Source organism: Triplophysa rosa, linkage group LG7 (genome assembly GCF_024868665.1).
Source record: "Triplophysa rosa linkage group LG7, Trosa_1v2, whole genome shotgun sequence".
Taxonomy (NCBI): Eukaryota; Metazoa; Chordata; class Actinopteri; order Cypriniformes; family Nemacheilidae; genus Triplophysa; species Triplophysa rosa.
The window spans coordinates 9,375,915-9,393,508 of NC_079896.1; the positions used below are offsets into that span (position 1 = coordinate 9,375,915).

The 17,594-nt window shown below is 38.8% G+C and overlaps 1 protein-coding gene across 5 annotated transcripts in view; it reads left to right on the forward strand.

The window, feature by feature from the left end:
• The window catches only part of kank4 (KN motif and ankyrin repeat domains 4), a 50,896-nt gene that overhangs the window by 22,353 nt on the left and 10,949 nt on the right, over window positions 1-17,594 (forward strand). For 2 of the 5 annotated variants that reach the window (XM_057337078.1, XM_057337074.1), the window contains exons 1-3: window positions 6,270-6,338; window positions 13,418-13,478; window positions 13,721-16,111. In XM_057337078.1, coding sequence (XP_057193061.1) covers window positions 6,333-6,338; window positions 13,418-13,478; window positions 13,721-16,111 — 2,458 coding nt within the window. In that variant the 5' untranslated portion in view covers window positions 6,270-6,332. Of the gene's footprint in view, window positions 1-6,269; window positions 6,339-6,498; window positions 12,542-13,417; window positions 13,479-13,720; window positions 16,112-17,594 lie in introns of those variants that run through there. The other 3 variants (XM_057337075.1, XM_057337076.1, XM_057337077.1) reach the window with 2 other exon arrangements.

Here is a 17,594-nt window from a genome sequence, read left to right on the forward strand (position 1 = left end):
CTTTACTGTTCAACATTAATTCATTTAGTGATCATGTTCTATAAAAAAAACAAAAAAAATAATGTCCTAAAATAAACAAACAAAAAGTCCCTAAGGGTGGCTGATAAGTCTATAACGGTTGGGGTTTGTTTGTTTAACAATACAACATTAATCTTTTTGTAATATGTTTATGCGTACAAATTGCGTACAAGTTTCTCATAACTAAATCTTTGCAAGATACTCTTGACAGGGCCGCATTGTTTTATTGTTGTGTTTTTTCTCTCTTTCTCAGACTTTTCATTAGTCTGTGTCCTGGTTCAGACATGGCAGTTTGAACACAAACAGCCGAGGTTCTTATCAGTCTTTCTCACACTGCACTCTTCAGGAAACCCGCTCAATCTTCACTTTATCACATGCTCGCTTCTTCCTCAGCTGCAGCTATTCTCACAAGCGCAACCCTTCACATTCCTTCTCGCGCCTCTCTTCATTTGAGAGGTTATACCTTAGTTGAATAGGGAAAGCCAGTTAAAAGATTTTAAAAAATCGAAGTCTGTTTCACCTGTGGCTATGTCTGTCTCGCTCCTCTCTCAATATCTCTCATGTGTAGCTCATGTGTTCAGTTTTTTCATGCCCTTATTACTCCACATCATTTCACCTTTTTATTGTGAAAGTCTGTGCTAGTCACATGCCAGGGTTCCTTTCTCTCCTCCCTCTGCTTGAGGGTCTTGAAACTGCTCTTCTTAAAGCGATAGTTCACCCAAAATGCAACTTCTTTACAATTCTTTATATACCCTCATGTCATTCCAAACCTGCACAACATTTTTCTTCTGCAGAACACAAAAGATGATATTTGGAAGAATGTTGGTGACCAAACAACATTGGCCTCCATTGACTTCCATTGTATGGTCATAATGTATGGTCATTTCTCAAAATGTTTTCTTTTGTGTTCTTCAGAAAAATATAAAAGTGAGTAAATGATGATAGAATTTCTATTTTGGGAGAACTATCCCTTTTAAGAGTTAACATTTTAACACTCTCAGTAAACACATTTATGTCATCATGCGGGAACTTTGTTCCCAGTGTAAGAGTTAAAGAGTTTGTTTGGTCACCCTCACTCCACCCGGACAGGGTTTTAAGGTTCAGCAGATGATGAGTATTGCCATATAATCTGTAATCTAATTTTGGAGGATGCTCACATAGCTCACTTCACATTGTGTGAGCATTAACATCAGTTCCTCTCATGTCTTCAGAGAGCCACATGACACAGATGCCAGTGTGCAGTGAAGCCTTAAGCAGAGAGCAGAATTTGATACAGGATTGTGGTTAAAGCCAGCAGAGGGCATTCACGGCTCTGTGCATGTTGACAGTGTAGTTGGAAGGTTTTTCAGTAGCTACAGGAAGTTGAGATGATGCTGGTTTGTTAATCATTTTAGCTACTTGATTTATTCGAATTATTTTGAGCAGTGGTTTTCAAAATGTACATCGGGCCACTTGTGGGTTGGGACAATGGGATAAAATGGTTTGTGTAAAAGTTGTTGCAGTGAATTATATTTAAACAGTTTACTCTAATAAATGACAAGCAATGAACATTTTCATATTTTGCCATAAAGTGATGTAATATTTCAATTAAACTTATATTTTATGTATACGATGATACGGACAATTTTTCTATTTTTCCATTAAAGGGGTCATATGGCGAAAGTATGTGTTTTTCTGTGTTTTTGGTGTGTTATAAGTTGCCCATGCATGTATTAGACACGTAAAATTGCACAAATGAAAGTGTGGGAACAAAGTGTGGGATGCATTCTATCTAAAAGCGAATGCTCAACCAGACTTGCCTGAAACGCCTCGTGTAACCACACCCCGGCGAATCTATGTAACTTCGTAACATGATTTGACTAAGACCGCCCAAATCTACACGTAGTTAAGGTGGGCGTAATTGTAAATCTCATTGTATCGTCTGTCAGTACAATTGCTTTGGAACCTGATGTTCCGAATATGGTAAGAGGTGTTACATTTCCGTGAAATGCTTGCAGTATTTGACCAATCACTACGCACTGGTGAACTGGCCAATCATAGCACACCTCGCTTTTCAGAGCGATGAGCTGTGTAAAAAATCAGCGTGTTTCAGAGAGGCGGGGCAAAGAGGAGATACAAACATGCACGGTATGTGGAAAATACAATATTTTTTAAACTTTAAATGGTGTATACACATTGCGTTACATCTAAAATAAACAATAATATTTCTTTTAGCCGTGCAATATGACCCCTTTAAAATAAATTTTAGCGGGTCTTGAGATTCTGTTTAGGTAGGTCATGGAATGAACCCTGCATTTTAAATATGAACCCTTTTATGCACGAATTTATGACAAGCTTATTCAGGATTTTCATATATATGTGTGTTTTAATAGCTCGTAATGTAAAACAAGATTTTAACTTTTTTTACGTTCAATTTTAAAGAGTTTTTGTTTGTACTTTTTCTGTTTATTGCGGTGACCTCTATGCGTGAAAGGGTTAAAATTCAAAGGGTTTCTTATTCACGTACTAGATGATCTGTATGGGAGTTGATAATGTGTATGATATTTTTGATTGCATCAGAGATAGTGAGAAGATGTGGGTGAGCATTACAGTATGTGTTTGTTAACGCTCACTTCTTTTTGCGTCTGGACAAGACTGTAGACTAGAGTAGGAAGAGCACTTTATGTCTACAGGGTGTGTGTTTTTTTGCCAGTCTTCACTGCACATGCTGGGCCCTTTTCAAGTCTGGTTTTAATCTCGGCTCTGACACTGGGCGATGACTCACTCCTGGACCCTGGTGAAATATGGTCATGGCAGGGCCATCTCAATTCTCTGATTAGACAGACCTCTCAGCCACAGTTTAATAGCTTCCTCCTTAAGGGGCCACTTCAATTTGTTTATGTCAAATGAAAAAGCAAAGCGCAATGGCATGGCACGACTTGCGACATGAGTACAAACTGGCTTATATGTCACAGATGCGCACCAGAAAAAGTACTACGTTATTTGGACATGGTACCATGGTAATACTGACGGCGTCTGCTGCTGCAGCCTTCCATAATCCCTCATTTACCAGTGTTCTTACATGTAAATAAATACCATGGTAAATGTTCATTCAGGATAATGGCATCCATGTTATATGATACCATCAACGTACTGTACCATGGTACCATCATACTACTTCTGAGGCAATATATAAGTAATAAACATTGACATGCACTGCTCTACCATCTATGAACTAATCCATCTAAATCAGTTTAATAGACAGGGCTGTTAGTTAACTTTTTTTGCACATAGCGCTGGTGCTAGGTTTAAAGTTTTTTTGTAGCACAGGCCAAACAGTTGTAGCACAAGTATAAAAATGTTTTCATCAAAAAAAACATGCAAGTGCAGTTCATCACATGAATAGGCAGGTAACTGACAATTGTCATCAAAGGAAAAGTTCATCTCAAAATCAAAATTGTGTTATTTATTACTCGCCCACATGACGTTCAACATGTTTTAAGATCTCCCGGCGTCTTCGGAACACAAATAAAGATATTTTCGGTGACATCCTAGAGATTTCCAGGCCTCCTCATAGACATCATGGTTATAGTTGTTGTCAAGGTCCAGAAAAGTACTAAAGACATCGTTTAATTGGTCCATCTGCTCATAGTGGCTCAATTGAAATTTTTTGAAGTGGCGAGAATGCTTTATGTGCGAAAAACAAACCAAAATAACGACTTCAATCAATATATTCTCCTCTGTCTTGTCAGTCTATGGTGCACTTCGACGCATAAGCATTTGGTTTGTGCGGTTGGGCAAAAAAGTGCAAGTCTTCCTCAATATCGAAATCATGAGACATTTTGCGAAGATCAGCTTATACACAGCGTGCGTCTGCTTGTAAACACAGAGTTGCGCTTCCGGGGTTGTCAGTCAGAAGGCCGGCATCTGCCCCCACCAAATGCGCATGCGTCGAAGTGCTCTCGTGAACGAACATTAGGGCCATATCATTTTTAGTTTACCTAAATTTGTTTTAATAAATAAATAAATAACCACATAAATTACTGTAGGGCACTAAAGTGTATACTACAGTAAACTGCAGTAAAATTCCTAGATACTATAGTGTTTTTGAACCTTACTATAGTACACAGTTTATCAATTTACTACAAGGGTACTACAATTTTCAAAAGCAAATACTATAGTACATGACAGTATTTTTTCATCTGAGTGTTCATGTTAACGGGACTTTTATTTTGACGGGTCGTCGGGAAGACACTTGAGTTTTAGTATGTTTGACGATAGCTTCACTCAAACAGTAAAATGCTTGTAAAATAAACTCTCAGAGCAACTCTGGAGATGAAGTTAATGTGTTTACGTATATCCTCACACAGTACAGATGCAGACAAATCTACAGCGCCATGCATGTTGCAGGTTAAACTGTGTAGTTCATTCACTTAGACACACAGAACAGCCAGATGACATAACAGGATTCCGCGTACGCAAGCACGCATCTAGTTATATGGACTAAATGCAGCAGGAAAACTAGCAAAATAGACTAAAACTAAGTTAATAGCGGTGCACCATTGATTAATATCACACACAAACAAGCACAACGACAAACGCACTTCACACAAAAACGCAGCTCTGTCTAATGCACCTGCCAAACTGTATCGCACGCGTCCTGCACAGACCGATTTTTCCATAGCACGTATGTCGCAATGTACAGCCCTGATAATAGACAGTAATTTGATTTTTTAATTCAAGATGTGGACAGAATGTTCAATGGCTGACATGGGCTCGCATCCACAATTTCATAATGTACTGTATGTGTACTCAGCTAAAACATGCTTTTTGTCTCCACATGGATGATAAAAATATCTAGAACAAGCCTGTAGCTGATGTCCAAGTGTTGTGAGAAGATAAGTTGTGGTGGAGATAGCATTGTTAATGGTTAACCTCCACCCAGTACTAATAATTCTATTGCTTTGTGGCGGGATTCACCAATGGTTCTGACATAATTCTGATGCCACAATGAGAGCGAGCTAGAGAGATAACTTGAGTGGAGGAAGTGGAGGAAGTTAGTGAGTGGGTAAATAGAGAGTAATTGAAGAGAAGAGAGAAAGAGAAGACCTCTGATGTTTGTGTCATTTCATCTGCATTCAGCTCTGGGGTGTGAGGACTGTTTTCTTACTTTTCTGACTCATCTTTGCTGCTCTTTTTTTTCTCATTTGGTCAGTTTTTCATTTTCCTTCAGGACCAATATCTCACAATGGCAAATTGAACAGTCTGTCGGATTGCACAGAGTGTATCGCTGCAAAAAGATTTTCTTCATCAGAATGTTTGTCGTGTTTTCAGGTAAATATCTGAATATCTTACATAAATTGGATAGAAAACTATAATATATTACGGCATAAAAGACCATAACTTGGCAATACTGTATCTGTATTGCTGAAGGCATTAATCTCACAAAATATTGGTGGAATTCTGCTTAAAGGAAATTAAAAGAAAACTCTGTCTTCATTTACTCACCCTCAAGTTGTTCCAAAATTGTACTAAAATTAAAAAAGATATTTTAAAGAATGTGGGAAAATAAAAAAGTTCTGGGGCACCATTAACAACCATAGCAGGTTTTTTCCCTATGGAAGTCTATAGTGCCCCAGATCTGTTACAAACATTCTTCCAAATATCTTTCTTTGCGTTCAACAGAACAACGAAATTTACACAGGTTTGGAACAACTTGAGAGTGAGTAAATGATGACATAATTTTCATTCTTGGGTGAACTATCCCTTCCACACACACCAACTGTATTTGCCAACTGAAAAAACAAACAATAGAACTAATTCAAGATTTATTCTTTAAAAACAAGGCTTAATGTCTAAGATTTTAAGACATGTTTGCCAGTGTCAATAGTGTAACACAAATAAACTGAGTTCTAAATAATCTAGTCTTATTTTAGACAGTTTTGTTTCTCAAGTAAATATATCATGTTTAAAGGCTGCTTAGACATTTTTACTGGAAAGCAAGACCGAAATACTGATTAAGAAAAATGTTTGTGTTGTGTCTGCTTTTCTCTCTCCCTCCTTGTTCCATAACCAAACACATTCCTTGTAGCTCTTAAATTGCTCTTGCATTGTCAGGTTGAAGTTCAAAGAAAGAAAGGAAGGGGGGGTGTAGCATGTTTTGGGTTGACAGGAGGGAGCAGCACTGCACATGCTAGGTAAGAGGAATTCCCACCCCCCCATCACTCTGGGGCTGTCTCTGTATCTCCCTCTCTCTATCTCTTCCCCCATCTCTTTCTGTCTCTCTGCCATGATTCACTCATTCTCGCACGCTCCGGGAAGCTTCTAGCACATCGATGCAGGTGAGAATCTCAGCCTGTCATAACGCTCTTGTGATTGGACAGAGTCGGAATTGGATCGATTGGTTTTTAAGCAGCTCTGTTGCTATTGCTGCAGTGCAGAAATAATTATCAGGCTCTTTTCTTCACCAGTATTCCCTCTCTGGAATATAGCCAGCTCATCTCCTTTATTATATGTATGTGTATTATGTATGTGGTTGGGATCTTATAGATTTCTCTTGCCGGAGAAGTGTTGTTTTTCTGGAATTGATACAGCTAGAATTGACTTTCAGCGGAATCTAATGAGAGCGTTGTGCATTTGTTTTGGTATGTGTGTGTGTTTTTGAGAGTGATTGCAAAAACAGAAGAGGTACGAGTCAGGGGGTGTTTTCTATTTGTATGTGGTTAGCCTGGGAGAGGTGGTCGATTAGCCTGGCAGAGGTGGTGAACTTGTCGGACTCTCACAGCTATAAACATGTTCGGCATTTGTAAGCGATTATTCAACGTGGGGCATGTGTCTTATCTCTGTTGGAATCTGGAAGTACGCATGCGCTGTTCTGCATTCTGTGAGATGTGACTGATCCACACAGACAGAGATTGCACCTGGCTGTCACTCGCTGGAGCTCGATTACCCCTCCTCCGGTCTCATGTCTGTCGCCACCAACCCCTCTCATCATCTTCCTGTATCCATCCATCCCTTCCCCCCTTTCAATTTGCCGTTTTCTGTGTGTCGCTCTGAGAAAACACCCTTGAAATACATTGCAGGCTTTGCAGATGCTTTATAGCCTTACGTGTGTACGTTTGGGTTGACGTTTTATCTCTCTGTTTCTGTCTCATACATCTCGTTGCTATCTTAGCTCTGTGCTAATAAGAACATAGGACACTTCTGCTCAGAGCGTTACAAACAGGCTTTTAACTGAATAATTTATCGACATTTGCTTCACATTCTTAATGAAAGCTCTCTCTCCATTTCTCGCACGTTTTCTTCCTGTCATTTGCTCCCACGCAGTCACCCAAAGCAAGCATGCACACGGCTGAGGGATAATCTAAAGCTATTATTTACAGCTTTCGAAACAGGAAGTAATTCACTTAAATGTATAGGGGTGACCGAGGCTTGTTGTCACACTTTTTTTCCAAATAATATTTTTCAGGCTAGGTTTATTTTTTGTCAGTTTTCAAATATGCTCAGCTGTTGAACATAGCACCGCATGTTGTCACACTTTAATTACATTTATATTAGACACTTTATACAAATCAACATGCAGTGCATTCAGGCTATACATTTTATCAGTATGTATAGCTTATATACTGTATGCGTTAAGCTGGGAATCAAACGTATGACCTTTGCATTTCTATCAGAATGCAAGCAAGTACATGGGGTAAGATTCTAGTACTGAAACAATTGTGACAAATATAACTTAATGAAACAGCAATAAATAAACATTATGTAGTAACTTAAACACGCCAGTCTAGATTTGTTATGTTTACTTGTTTATTCGCCAGCTATAATAAAATTAAATATGTTGATATTGGAAGTTTTTAATACCCATCATTCAATATTTTCACTTTTGACATAGGACTTGACTGACAATGTCTCCCAAAGGTCAAGTGTAGAAATCTAGCGGTCAGGTTTGCGAATTGCAACCAACGGCTCACTCCACCCCTTACCCCTCCCTTTCGAAGCACTACGGGGGCTGACACAGAACTAAGATGTCGTTGCGTTTTCGTTTCTTTGCCGAAGGAGATTTTTTACGTATTTACGAAACACACCCTATAGAGCAGTTAGAGCTGTAGAAACAACATGGTTAATTCCATGCAAGGGGACCCGCAGTGTATTTAGATAGAAATAGCTCATTCAAAGGTAATAAAAACACAACTCTGCATTATGTAAGGTCTTTATACACCTCTGAAGACATAGTTATGTATATTATATTGCATTTCTGTCAATTGATCCTCCAAAAAATACTATACTGGACCTTTATCAACAAGACCTGTTCTTGATATGTGGCCATGCATGAATACACATTCATTAGTTTTAATGTATTTGCATCTGTTTCCACGTGTGTATGTAAGTATTTATACTTTAGTGGACAGCTGTATAAAAACATTTTCTCTCCGGTGGTCCAACCTTCATTCCTGAGTTGGCCTCCAATCTCAGTAGGACAGATGTTGTGTGTTCTCTACCTCCTCCAGATGTCTGAAGCTTTGCAGAGCTGGACTGTAGATCTAGAACCTTCCATCAAAGAGGGGAAGAGCAGCAGGCCTTTGCTTCCTGCCAGACAGCCCCCTTGCTATCTGTTTATTGTCATTAGATGCGAGCAATGGAAGAGACGTGAGCTACTGAGTGGGGGAGATCAGTGGGACCAGAAAATGTTTAATATAAGCATGCCATATGTATGGAATTTTTTTTTTTTTGCATTTACTGTACGTGTGTGTTTGTGTTGTGAAACCAGAGCTCTCAGGGTTATGTTGAGTATCACTGATAACAGGCATGTGGAATATTAACAATCTCTCCCGGCTTGTCCAGCTGGCATGCTTGAGAATGCCCACAGATGTTGTTTTGTTGGCTGTTCAGGCGGTTTCTATTGCCTTTTGTGGCTGTGGTTGGTTCGATTTCTTTTCAAGGCTTCAGCACTCTTAATGAGAGCGAGATGCTGAGCTTGTAGGTGGATCGTGTGTGTGTGTGTGTGTGTGTGTGTGTGTCTAAACAGTCACGAAGAAAGCAAATGAGATTGATTTCCTTCCTTCCCTCACTTCCGTTCCTTCGGCTCCAATTTGATTAGAAAGATTCAATTAAATCTACTGTGAATAGCTAAACAAACAGTGAGTTTGCATTAATGTTCACTGACACATGGCCTATTAGGGTATCTGTGAACTAAAGTAGGATAAAAAGGTTACCAATTATATTTATAATGTGCATGGGGTAGTTGGTGTAATCAAATAGAATTTTGTTTGCAAGATGCAACTGCTTAACATGAACTTTAAGGAACAGAACAGTCTGTAATCATTTACTCACTGTTGTCATTTTAAACCTGTTTGGTTTTCTTTATTCTACAGAACACAAAAAGAAGATATTTTGAAAATGTTGGTAACGAAAAACCTTTGGTCCCCATTGACTTCTATTGTATGGACACAAAACCAATGCAAGTCAGGTTTTCGGTTACCAACATTTGTCAAAATATCTTTTTTGTGTTCTGTAGAAGAAAGAATGTCATACAGTTTTGAAATGACAAGAGGGCATGTAAGCAAAATACAAAATTCTTATTTTGAAGGTGAACTATTCCTTTAACTTAAAGTTATAAGGATGGCATAGGACAACCTAAAATCAGCATTTAAGAAATGTTTGTTTTGATTTACACTATGGCTCAAAATTTTAAGGTCGCTCACTCATCATGTAGATTTTTACATTATTATATTTTAAACATTTTGGGATAATAGTAAACTTATTAAAACTGTAGAATAACAATTGTAAATACAGGAATTATATTGTGAGGAAAACAATAAGAAACTGCGGTATTTTAGTATCTTTAAAGTAACCACCTTTGGTATTTTTTCAACTAGCTTTTTGAGGTCTTTCTCCCTGGGATGCTTTTAAAAAGTATTGAATGAGTTCCCATCTATATGTTAGCACATTTTTTTTTATATTTCTATTTAAGCACTCATCAGATCAAAAAGTTTTTAGGACCATGAAAAATGTCCTAAACGTTTAAACTGAAATGTAAAGTATGCATATTTAAACTAACTAAATGGATAGTTCACCCAAAATTTTTTGTCATGAATTACTCACTCTCTAGTTGTTCCAAACCTAAAATATCTTTTGTGTTCAACAGAACAAAAAAATACAAAGTAATCTTCCTACTATGGTAGTCAATGGGGTCTAAGAACTGTTATATTTTTCTCTGTGTTCATCAGAACAAAGAAATGTATACAGATTTGGAACAACTCGAAGGTGAGTAAATGATGACAGAATTTTTATTTTTGGGTGAACTATCCCTTTTATCCAATGTTCGCAAAATAATAAACATACAAGCATCAAGCACTATGCCAAAAAGTGATAATAGCATGTTTAAAATACTAGCAAAATCTAAATTTGCTCCTTCAAATCAAGTTGCACCTCTCAGATGAGAAAGAGGCGTGTCTTAGAGCACAAAGTGGGCCACTGGTGCCCCATAAAAAAAGGAATAAATAAATAAAGGTGTTGACGTTCATGCATATACTAATGAAGTCTAGAGCTGTGTTCACTCAAATAGCATCACCGCTGATAAGTTTAAAGCGATTCCTCCAAGTAAGGCCAACAGAGGATTGTGTTAAGGTCTTCTTATTAAAGTAATTTCTCTCCAGTGACCATTGCCATTTCTCTTGTTCTCTCCCGCTTTCTCACTCTCTCTTTTTCAGTATCTAATTAAATAGGCAGTGTTGTGTCCCTCTGTTCCATGTGGATAATTGACAAGGGAGCAGGCCTCACTTTCCTCAGCAATTACAAGCCGCATTCCAGCTCTGCCTAATTAAGACTCAAGGACAGCCAGTGTATTTGGATCGCATTAAACATTTGTTGGGTTGGGGATGCCCCTTATCCCCTGCCGTCACTGCCTTATTCCTTCCTTCCGCAGGAGGTCTTAAGAAGCAGTACATTTTCCATGCTTGCTGCAGTGTGTCGGATTCTGGGGATTCAACTGTCAGTCAAGCTCAAACTCCTACTGTTATATGGATTTGCTTTGAGCGGAATCCTGGGGATAAATGCAAGCTGTACACTGACAAGTCTAATTAAGATGCTCGATATTTCCTTAATTACAAACGTAGCAATGAGGTTTTAGCATCATAACAACTGACAATGGTTTTGTAGCTTTTTTAGGTTACAATTCAGTGGCCAATATGCCTTCTCAATGTAAGGGTAACTTGTAAGACCTGTTGCCCTGTCACAATTTACTATTAATAAAGGCTTTTTATTTGTCATATAGCACTCCATACTCAACTGCTGGCTTGCAACCCAAACATGGAATCCTAAACTACAGAAAGATTTAGACGTCCTGAATCAGATTCAGTGCATCTATTGTGCATTAAATGAATGTCCGAATAGTCATATTTACAAGATGAGCGCATTTAATTGCAAAAATTCAAGATATATTAACTAGTTGGAATCTCTTCCAGATGTCTCAGTTGGAGATGTGTCAAGGATCACAGCAGAAACTATTTTGATATGAATAACAATAAGTTGTAATAGTGAAAGTTAACCATACAATGTAGTTTGTTGGCATTTTATGCAAGATAAAACTTACCAAAAAGCTGACAGCCCTGAGTGGCTAAACTACATTTCCCCAAAATTATAAAATGTATGTTAAGTATTAGGTATGCATCCATTGGTTTATGTTTTGTTATAGTAGCCCTATAAATCTATAAGGTTTACCAGTTCCCCTCTGCATACTTCACGAACATAATATTTTATATGCACATCATGGTGTGATTATGACTTTCAATGCTCGTAAATATGAACTTCCAGGAGGACTCGATTGCATTGTTATTACAAGGGCACAATGGTGATTGCTCATGGCATTTGTAGTTTTGCTTTGATTACAACCTTGGGGCTTTAAACATTATGTCCCAACTTCCTATTTCTTTCACAGTAGCATTGATTTAAAACCTTATTTTCTAAAGTAAATCTATTGTGTAAGGATATCACGGTAGGAAGTTGATTGATGTTCTCATCACCAAATGCTGTGTTGGCACTCTGTTATTCCACTCTTCAGAATGCTTAGGGCTTGAGTTCCCAACCAAACCATGGCTCGAAGCCATTTCTAAAAAAGCAACCCAGGCACTTTTCTATCCCTGCTTGTGCTTTCTGAAATACATCTATCAAACAAGTAACAACTTCACAGGCAAAGTTCAATGCAAACATCAACTCTGAGCTGTCCGGAGGAATGATTTTTACCAAATATGTCAGCTTAGATATTTCTATCTGTACCATTACCTCCTGGTAAGGACATCCAGCAGCTATCCCATGATCCAGCTTTCTTGAGACATGGTAAAGTAGCACGTTTGAAGAAAATCCTTTTTCCAAACTGTCCAAAACCCTCCTTAGTCCAAATTCCAAGCCCATGGCCTAGATTTCAACATTGAAATCAGAGCCAGATGACAAATCTTTGAGTAATCGTTCTCCCATAAGCGCTGTGCATAGTTAAGTTCTGCAAACATGCCCGGAGAGGTTTTACTGTGGTTCCAGTAAGCAAAAGGTATGAGAAGTGTCTTCTTCACCAACAGAACCTTTACATTTACATGTATCATTTCACCATTTACATGTCATTACATCTCAAGACTAATAATTTAAGTTAAACAAATTTTAAAATTATATGAGATATTATCTGATTGTTGCCAAGAATAACAAAATTAATGACTCTTTAAAAAGTAATTTTTGCTAAATCAAAGACATGGGGAATTAAACTATTTTTTTAAAGGATGCTTCATGATGCCATAGAAGAACCATTTTTGGCTAAATACAGTAGTTCCATGAATAACTTTTAAAATGTGAAGGTCTTCTGATGTTCTTTGTTGTACAAAAAGATTATGTTATAAAAAAGTAAGAAAGAAATGGTTCTTATAGGAACCTTTGAGAAATTCATTCTTTGGGAAGCCAAAATGGTTCTTCTGTGGCATCTGTTTTAAGAACCTTTTTGTCAATTGCAATTGTCTTTTCGTTCAACGTTTTTTTTGTTGTAAGTTAGTGTGACTTCAAAATATGACATATTAGTTTAGAAATTAGATCTCCAGATGTGAAGCCTATTGCTGTTTTCAGTTTGTTTTAACATGATTGTATTGTGATGAGCTGTCTTACGTAGTTCCCTGAAGAATCCTAAATCTAAAATGGCAAAAATAGTTTTCCATTGCCTAAATCAGTCCCACAAAAACTGTCTCAGTTTCTAGCGTTCCCATCTGGAGTAAATAAAATATACTGCAATGTCACTGTGGGGTTAGTGGCGTAGGGGTTTTAAGTGACCCTTGGTGTTCTACAGGAAGTGTGGATTGCATTTTGTATTTCTCACAGGGAACTTGATGTCACATGACGTTTTAGCATTAGGTGATGATATGATGTGTGTCTTTGATCTTTCCAGAGGTTTACAACAGATTCCATCTATGACACTGCTAAAACAGAAATAATGGACAAGAAAAGTGGTAAGAGTTATTTCCCATTGAAAACCTGTAAATGTATTCTGCCCTCTCTTAAAACAGACATATGACAAGGCTAAAGAGTATTTGAGTTTCCTGCTTTCCAAATCTTTATGTAATAATAACATCATCAGCTGCTTTGCTGTCTGGTCTAATTACGCTCCATATGCTCCATATTACAATGTCTGCTTCAAATGGAATTACAAACAGAGAATGCAAAACGTCTGATTGTGTACCTTGTGTTTCAGCAAATGGCTTTCCCTCTAAAGCCTCTGAGAGCGGGGTGCAGAGAAAACAGCTGCCATATTCTGTAGAGACACCCTATGGATTTCACCTGGATTTGGACTTTTTGAAATACGTAGATGATATAGAGAAGGGTAACACAATCAAGAGGGTGCACATCCAGCGCAAAAACAGGGGCCCAAAGTACAGCACACTGCCACGCAACTTCAGCCTACCCGGGCATGGTGCTCGACCACTAGCCAAAGACACGTGGGCCAATACTTCCACTTTAGGGTCAAAACCCAAGTCCCGTGTTACTGAAGTCCAGCAGCTTTTTGAGTTCCGAGCCAGTGATGCCACTAGTAGTAGCAGTAGTGGAACCTCCACCTCCAGTCAGACAAAGATTCCTGCGAGTGGTTTTCTTCCCTCTCCGAAGTCTGGGGAAGAATCTCAACTACAGACATCCAGTGAAGCACCCATGGGCCTTAACGTTAGGCCTCACCTGTTAAGAGCCTCCAGCATGCCTGTTAATGTCCCCCGCAGGAAAGGTTCAGACTCAACTGATGAACAGAACTCTCAATCACAAAACGGCTCGACGGAGAAGCTTTTCAAACCGGTGGATGGAAGTGACAGGAGAGGCAGTATTCCCCAGGACAGAGCCAGTTTACATCAACAGATCACAGCTGCGTTAAAAAGGGTGCGTGAGTTAGAGGAACAAGTCAAGACTATCCCCGAGCTCAGGGCTAAAATATGCTCTCTTAGAGAAGAGAGGGAGCAGCTGCTTCAAAGGATTCAGCAACACCAATCCAAGCAAGTGAGCCCTTCGCCGTTGGAGGAGACTAAGGTTCCTCAGATTGAATCTCAAGACAATACCGTTCCTCAAGTTACAACTGAGCAGGATGATGCTCCCTCAGTTTCCCTAATCACTACTGCTGCTGCAGTACTACAGTCAGACGGAACCACAGAACAACAAGCAATGGAACAAACTCCTGTGGTACAGGATGTCGTACAGCAGGAATCCGAAAAACGTGAACACATAACTGAGACAAAGTCAGAAAAGGAAGAAGTTCAGACTCCAATGTCCGTCCCAGTGATACTCATAGACAAAGCGGAAACCCCAACTGATTCAGATGAATCAGACAGAGTTTCGCAAGAGTCCACACCTCAAGAAGAAGCATTAGAAAGTCTTTCTGAGGAATTTAACAAGCAGGAGAGTTCATCAGAGACTTTGTTAGAAGAAAAGCAGTCCACAGTATTGGAAGGGATTTCAGAATCTGGTGCTACAGTTGAATGTACATCAATTCAAAAAGATGTGGAGAAAAAAGAGACTGTTGAGGGACAAAGTGTAATCATAATTGATGAAAGTACAGTTGCTCAACCTGGTGAACAGACGCTTCTCACTAATCAGAAGCAGCTTCAAGTAAAACTGAAAACGTTGGAAGAGAGTCTAAGCAAAGCTAGTTATGAATTGGAAAAGACAAATGCCTTATTAAGAGAGCAGATGGATGAGAATAAGATAAAGGATGAGAGGATAGATGAATTGATTGATAGAGTAAAAGAGCAAAATCTTCAAGGTCCTATGGAGCCACTTCCAGAACCAGTTGTCACCTGTGATGCATCAGTCAGTACAGATAGCAAAATTGTCCTGGAGAAAGCTGTCTCAACAGAACCTCAACCAGCTGATGGTCCCACAGAAGCAGACTCTAAATGCTCAAGCACTCAGACAAATATAGTAGAAGCACGAGATATTGAAATCTTAGCCCAAGTCACTACATCAGAGAAAATTGTGGGTGTAGAGATTGTTACTTGTGACCGGGCAATAGAGACTGAAGTCCTGGATGACCTACAAATTAGCAGTCTTAAGGAAGTTTCCGATCGGTTAGGGAAGACAGACTCAGTAGAAATCAATGAGGGTGATATTCAAGATTATGTGTCAAGTCCAATTAGAGATGTGGAAGTCAGTGAAAATGTGGTTGCAGAGAGTGACAATGAAGAATTTGTGATGGTAGAAAGTGCCATGGTTGAGACAATGGCCAGTGAAAGTGAGGTCTCTGAGCCCACAGTCCCAGCGACGCAATCTTTTGGGATTGCAGGTGTTCAAAGCACAGTAACGGATAAAGGTGAAGGAGAAAAAAGTGCCGGTTTGCAAACACAAGGGCAGGAATCTCAGTCTCAGAGGGCATCTGAAGCCACAGCCTCTCCTGCTGCGATCGGCCAGGTTGTTAATCGTATACAGGGTCTTCTTAATGAGCAGTGGGCCAGCCTGGGAAGTGGGGGGCAAGATCCAAAAGGGGAGAGCTCCCAGAAACCTCACACCTCCAAAATAAGCTCCATTCAAAGCCACCTGAGAGGTTCCCTAAGTGCACTGTCGGCTTTCTACTCACCTGTTCAGAAAGGAGGGGCAGCACGACAATCAGGTAGGATGAACTTCTGTTCCATTTTGTCATGTATGTGCTTTCTAGTAAGTATCTAGGAAATTAACTAAGATTAAATGAGAGTTGATGGAAATTTTAGTCAGCTCAGTACAATCAGTACATTACAATCTTATCAAAAGCGTTTTGAACATCAATCGAAAGCAACGTTTTTTCAATGAGGTTTTTGTTTCTACTGGCAAGCTTCTGCTACTCAGCATCGTGCACAAGTAAATTGTGTGAATTCTGTAACCTTTTAAAAGCCACTAAATACACACTTACGAGCTGCAAACACGAGTTGTGGGAAATAGGCCTTAGCCTCATTAAGTTTGATGTGCAGGTTTTGAGAGTCAGGCGAAGTCAGTGAAAATAGTCTCCAGAGCTAGAACATATGTTGCTTGACAAAGTCAGGTTGGAACACTAACAAGTTCAAACTATGCATCTTTTATATTATTAGATTATAGATGCATCTGTCCTTTAGAAACTCTAGGTTGGTTTATAGAAGCTGCTTCCTGTATGCCAAGATTATTTTTTAAGTGTTTGACACTGATATTGCAGTGTTCGTAAAATGTTGTGGTGATAAATATTGGCATATGTTGCTATTTGTGCAACCACAGTTGTTTAACTTAACAATCTTCAGTCCTTGTCAGGTCCTTGATTTCTACATTAGATAGCAATTCCATAGAATTGTATGGTTTGTGGTCACTTAAAGGGATAGTTCGTGGAAAAGTAAAAATTTGTACATAATTTACTTGCATTTAATTTGCCTCATGTCATCCCAAACCTGTATGACTTTCTTTTTTTCTGCAGAACACAAAAGAAGATATTTTGTAGAGCATTGGTAACCAAATTACACTAGACCCTATTGATTCCCATTGTATGGACAGAAAAGTACAGAGACATTTCTCAAAAATCAAGTATCTTCTTTTGTGTTCCAAAGAAAAAAGAGTCATGCAGGTTTTGAAATGAGCCTGTCCTCCAAAAGAAAATGATGATTGATTACCACTAATTTAAAAAAATGCTCCTTTAGGTCGTATTTGAAGCCTGGAACAAATTACCTATATGGTCGTATGGGTTGGAGGATAGGTTGAACATATTAGTACAAGTATAGTGTCTAGACTTATTTTGATTCAAGGTTTTCTCCATGTTTCTAGTGGAATGCACAGAGTCTCATGAGACTTTAAGAGCTTTTGCCAAACAATAGAAGCTTTCCAAACTATTTGATGTATTTTGTCGGAATTGCACCCACAGGCTCCATTGTATGTTATGCACCTCTGTTTTCTGCACGAATATAAACACATACGTACCTTTTTAAATGCTTGATATGATTGTTGAGAGTTTTTCCTGGCAGACGAGAATGATGTGCTCTATTTTTAGGAGCATTTTGTAATTAAACATAAGTTCCTCTGAGGCTGAAACAGTTGTTTTGACAGCTTGGTGCACTACATTATGAATGAGTGCAATGCGAGCACAGCAACTTCACGATTCA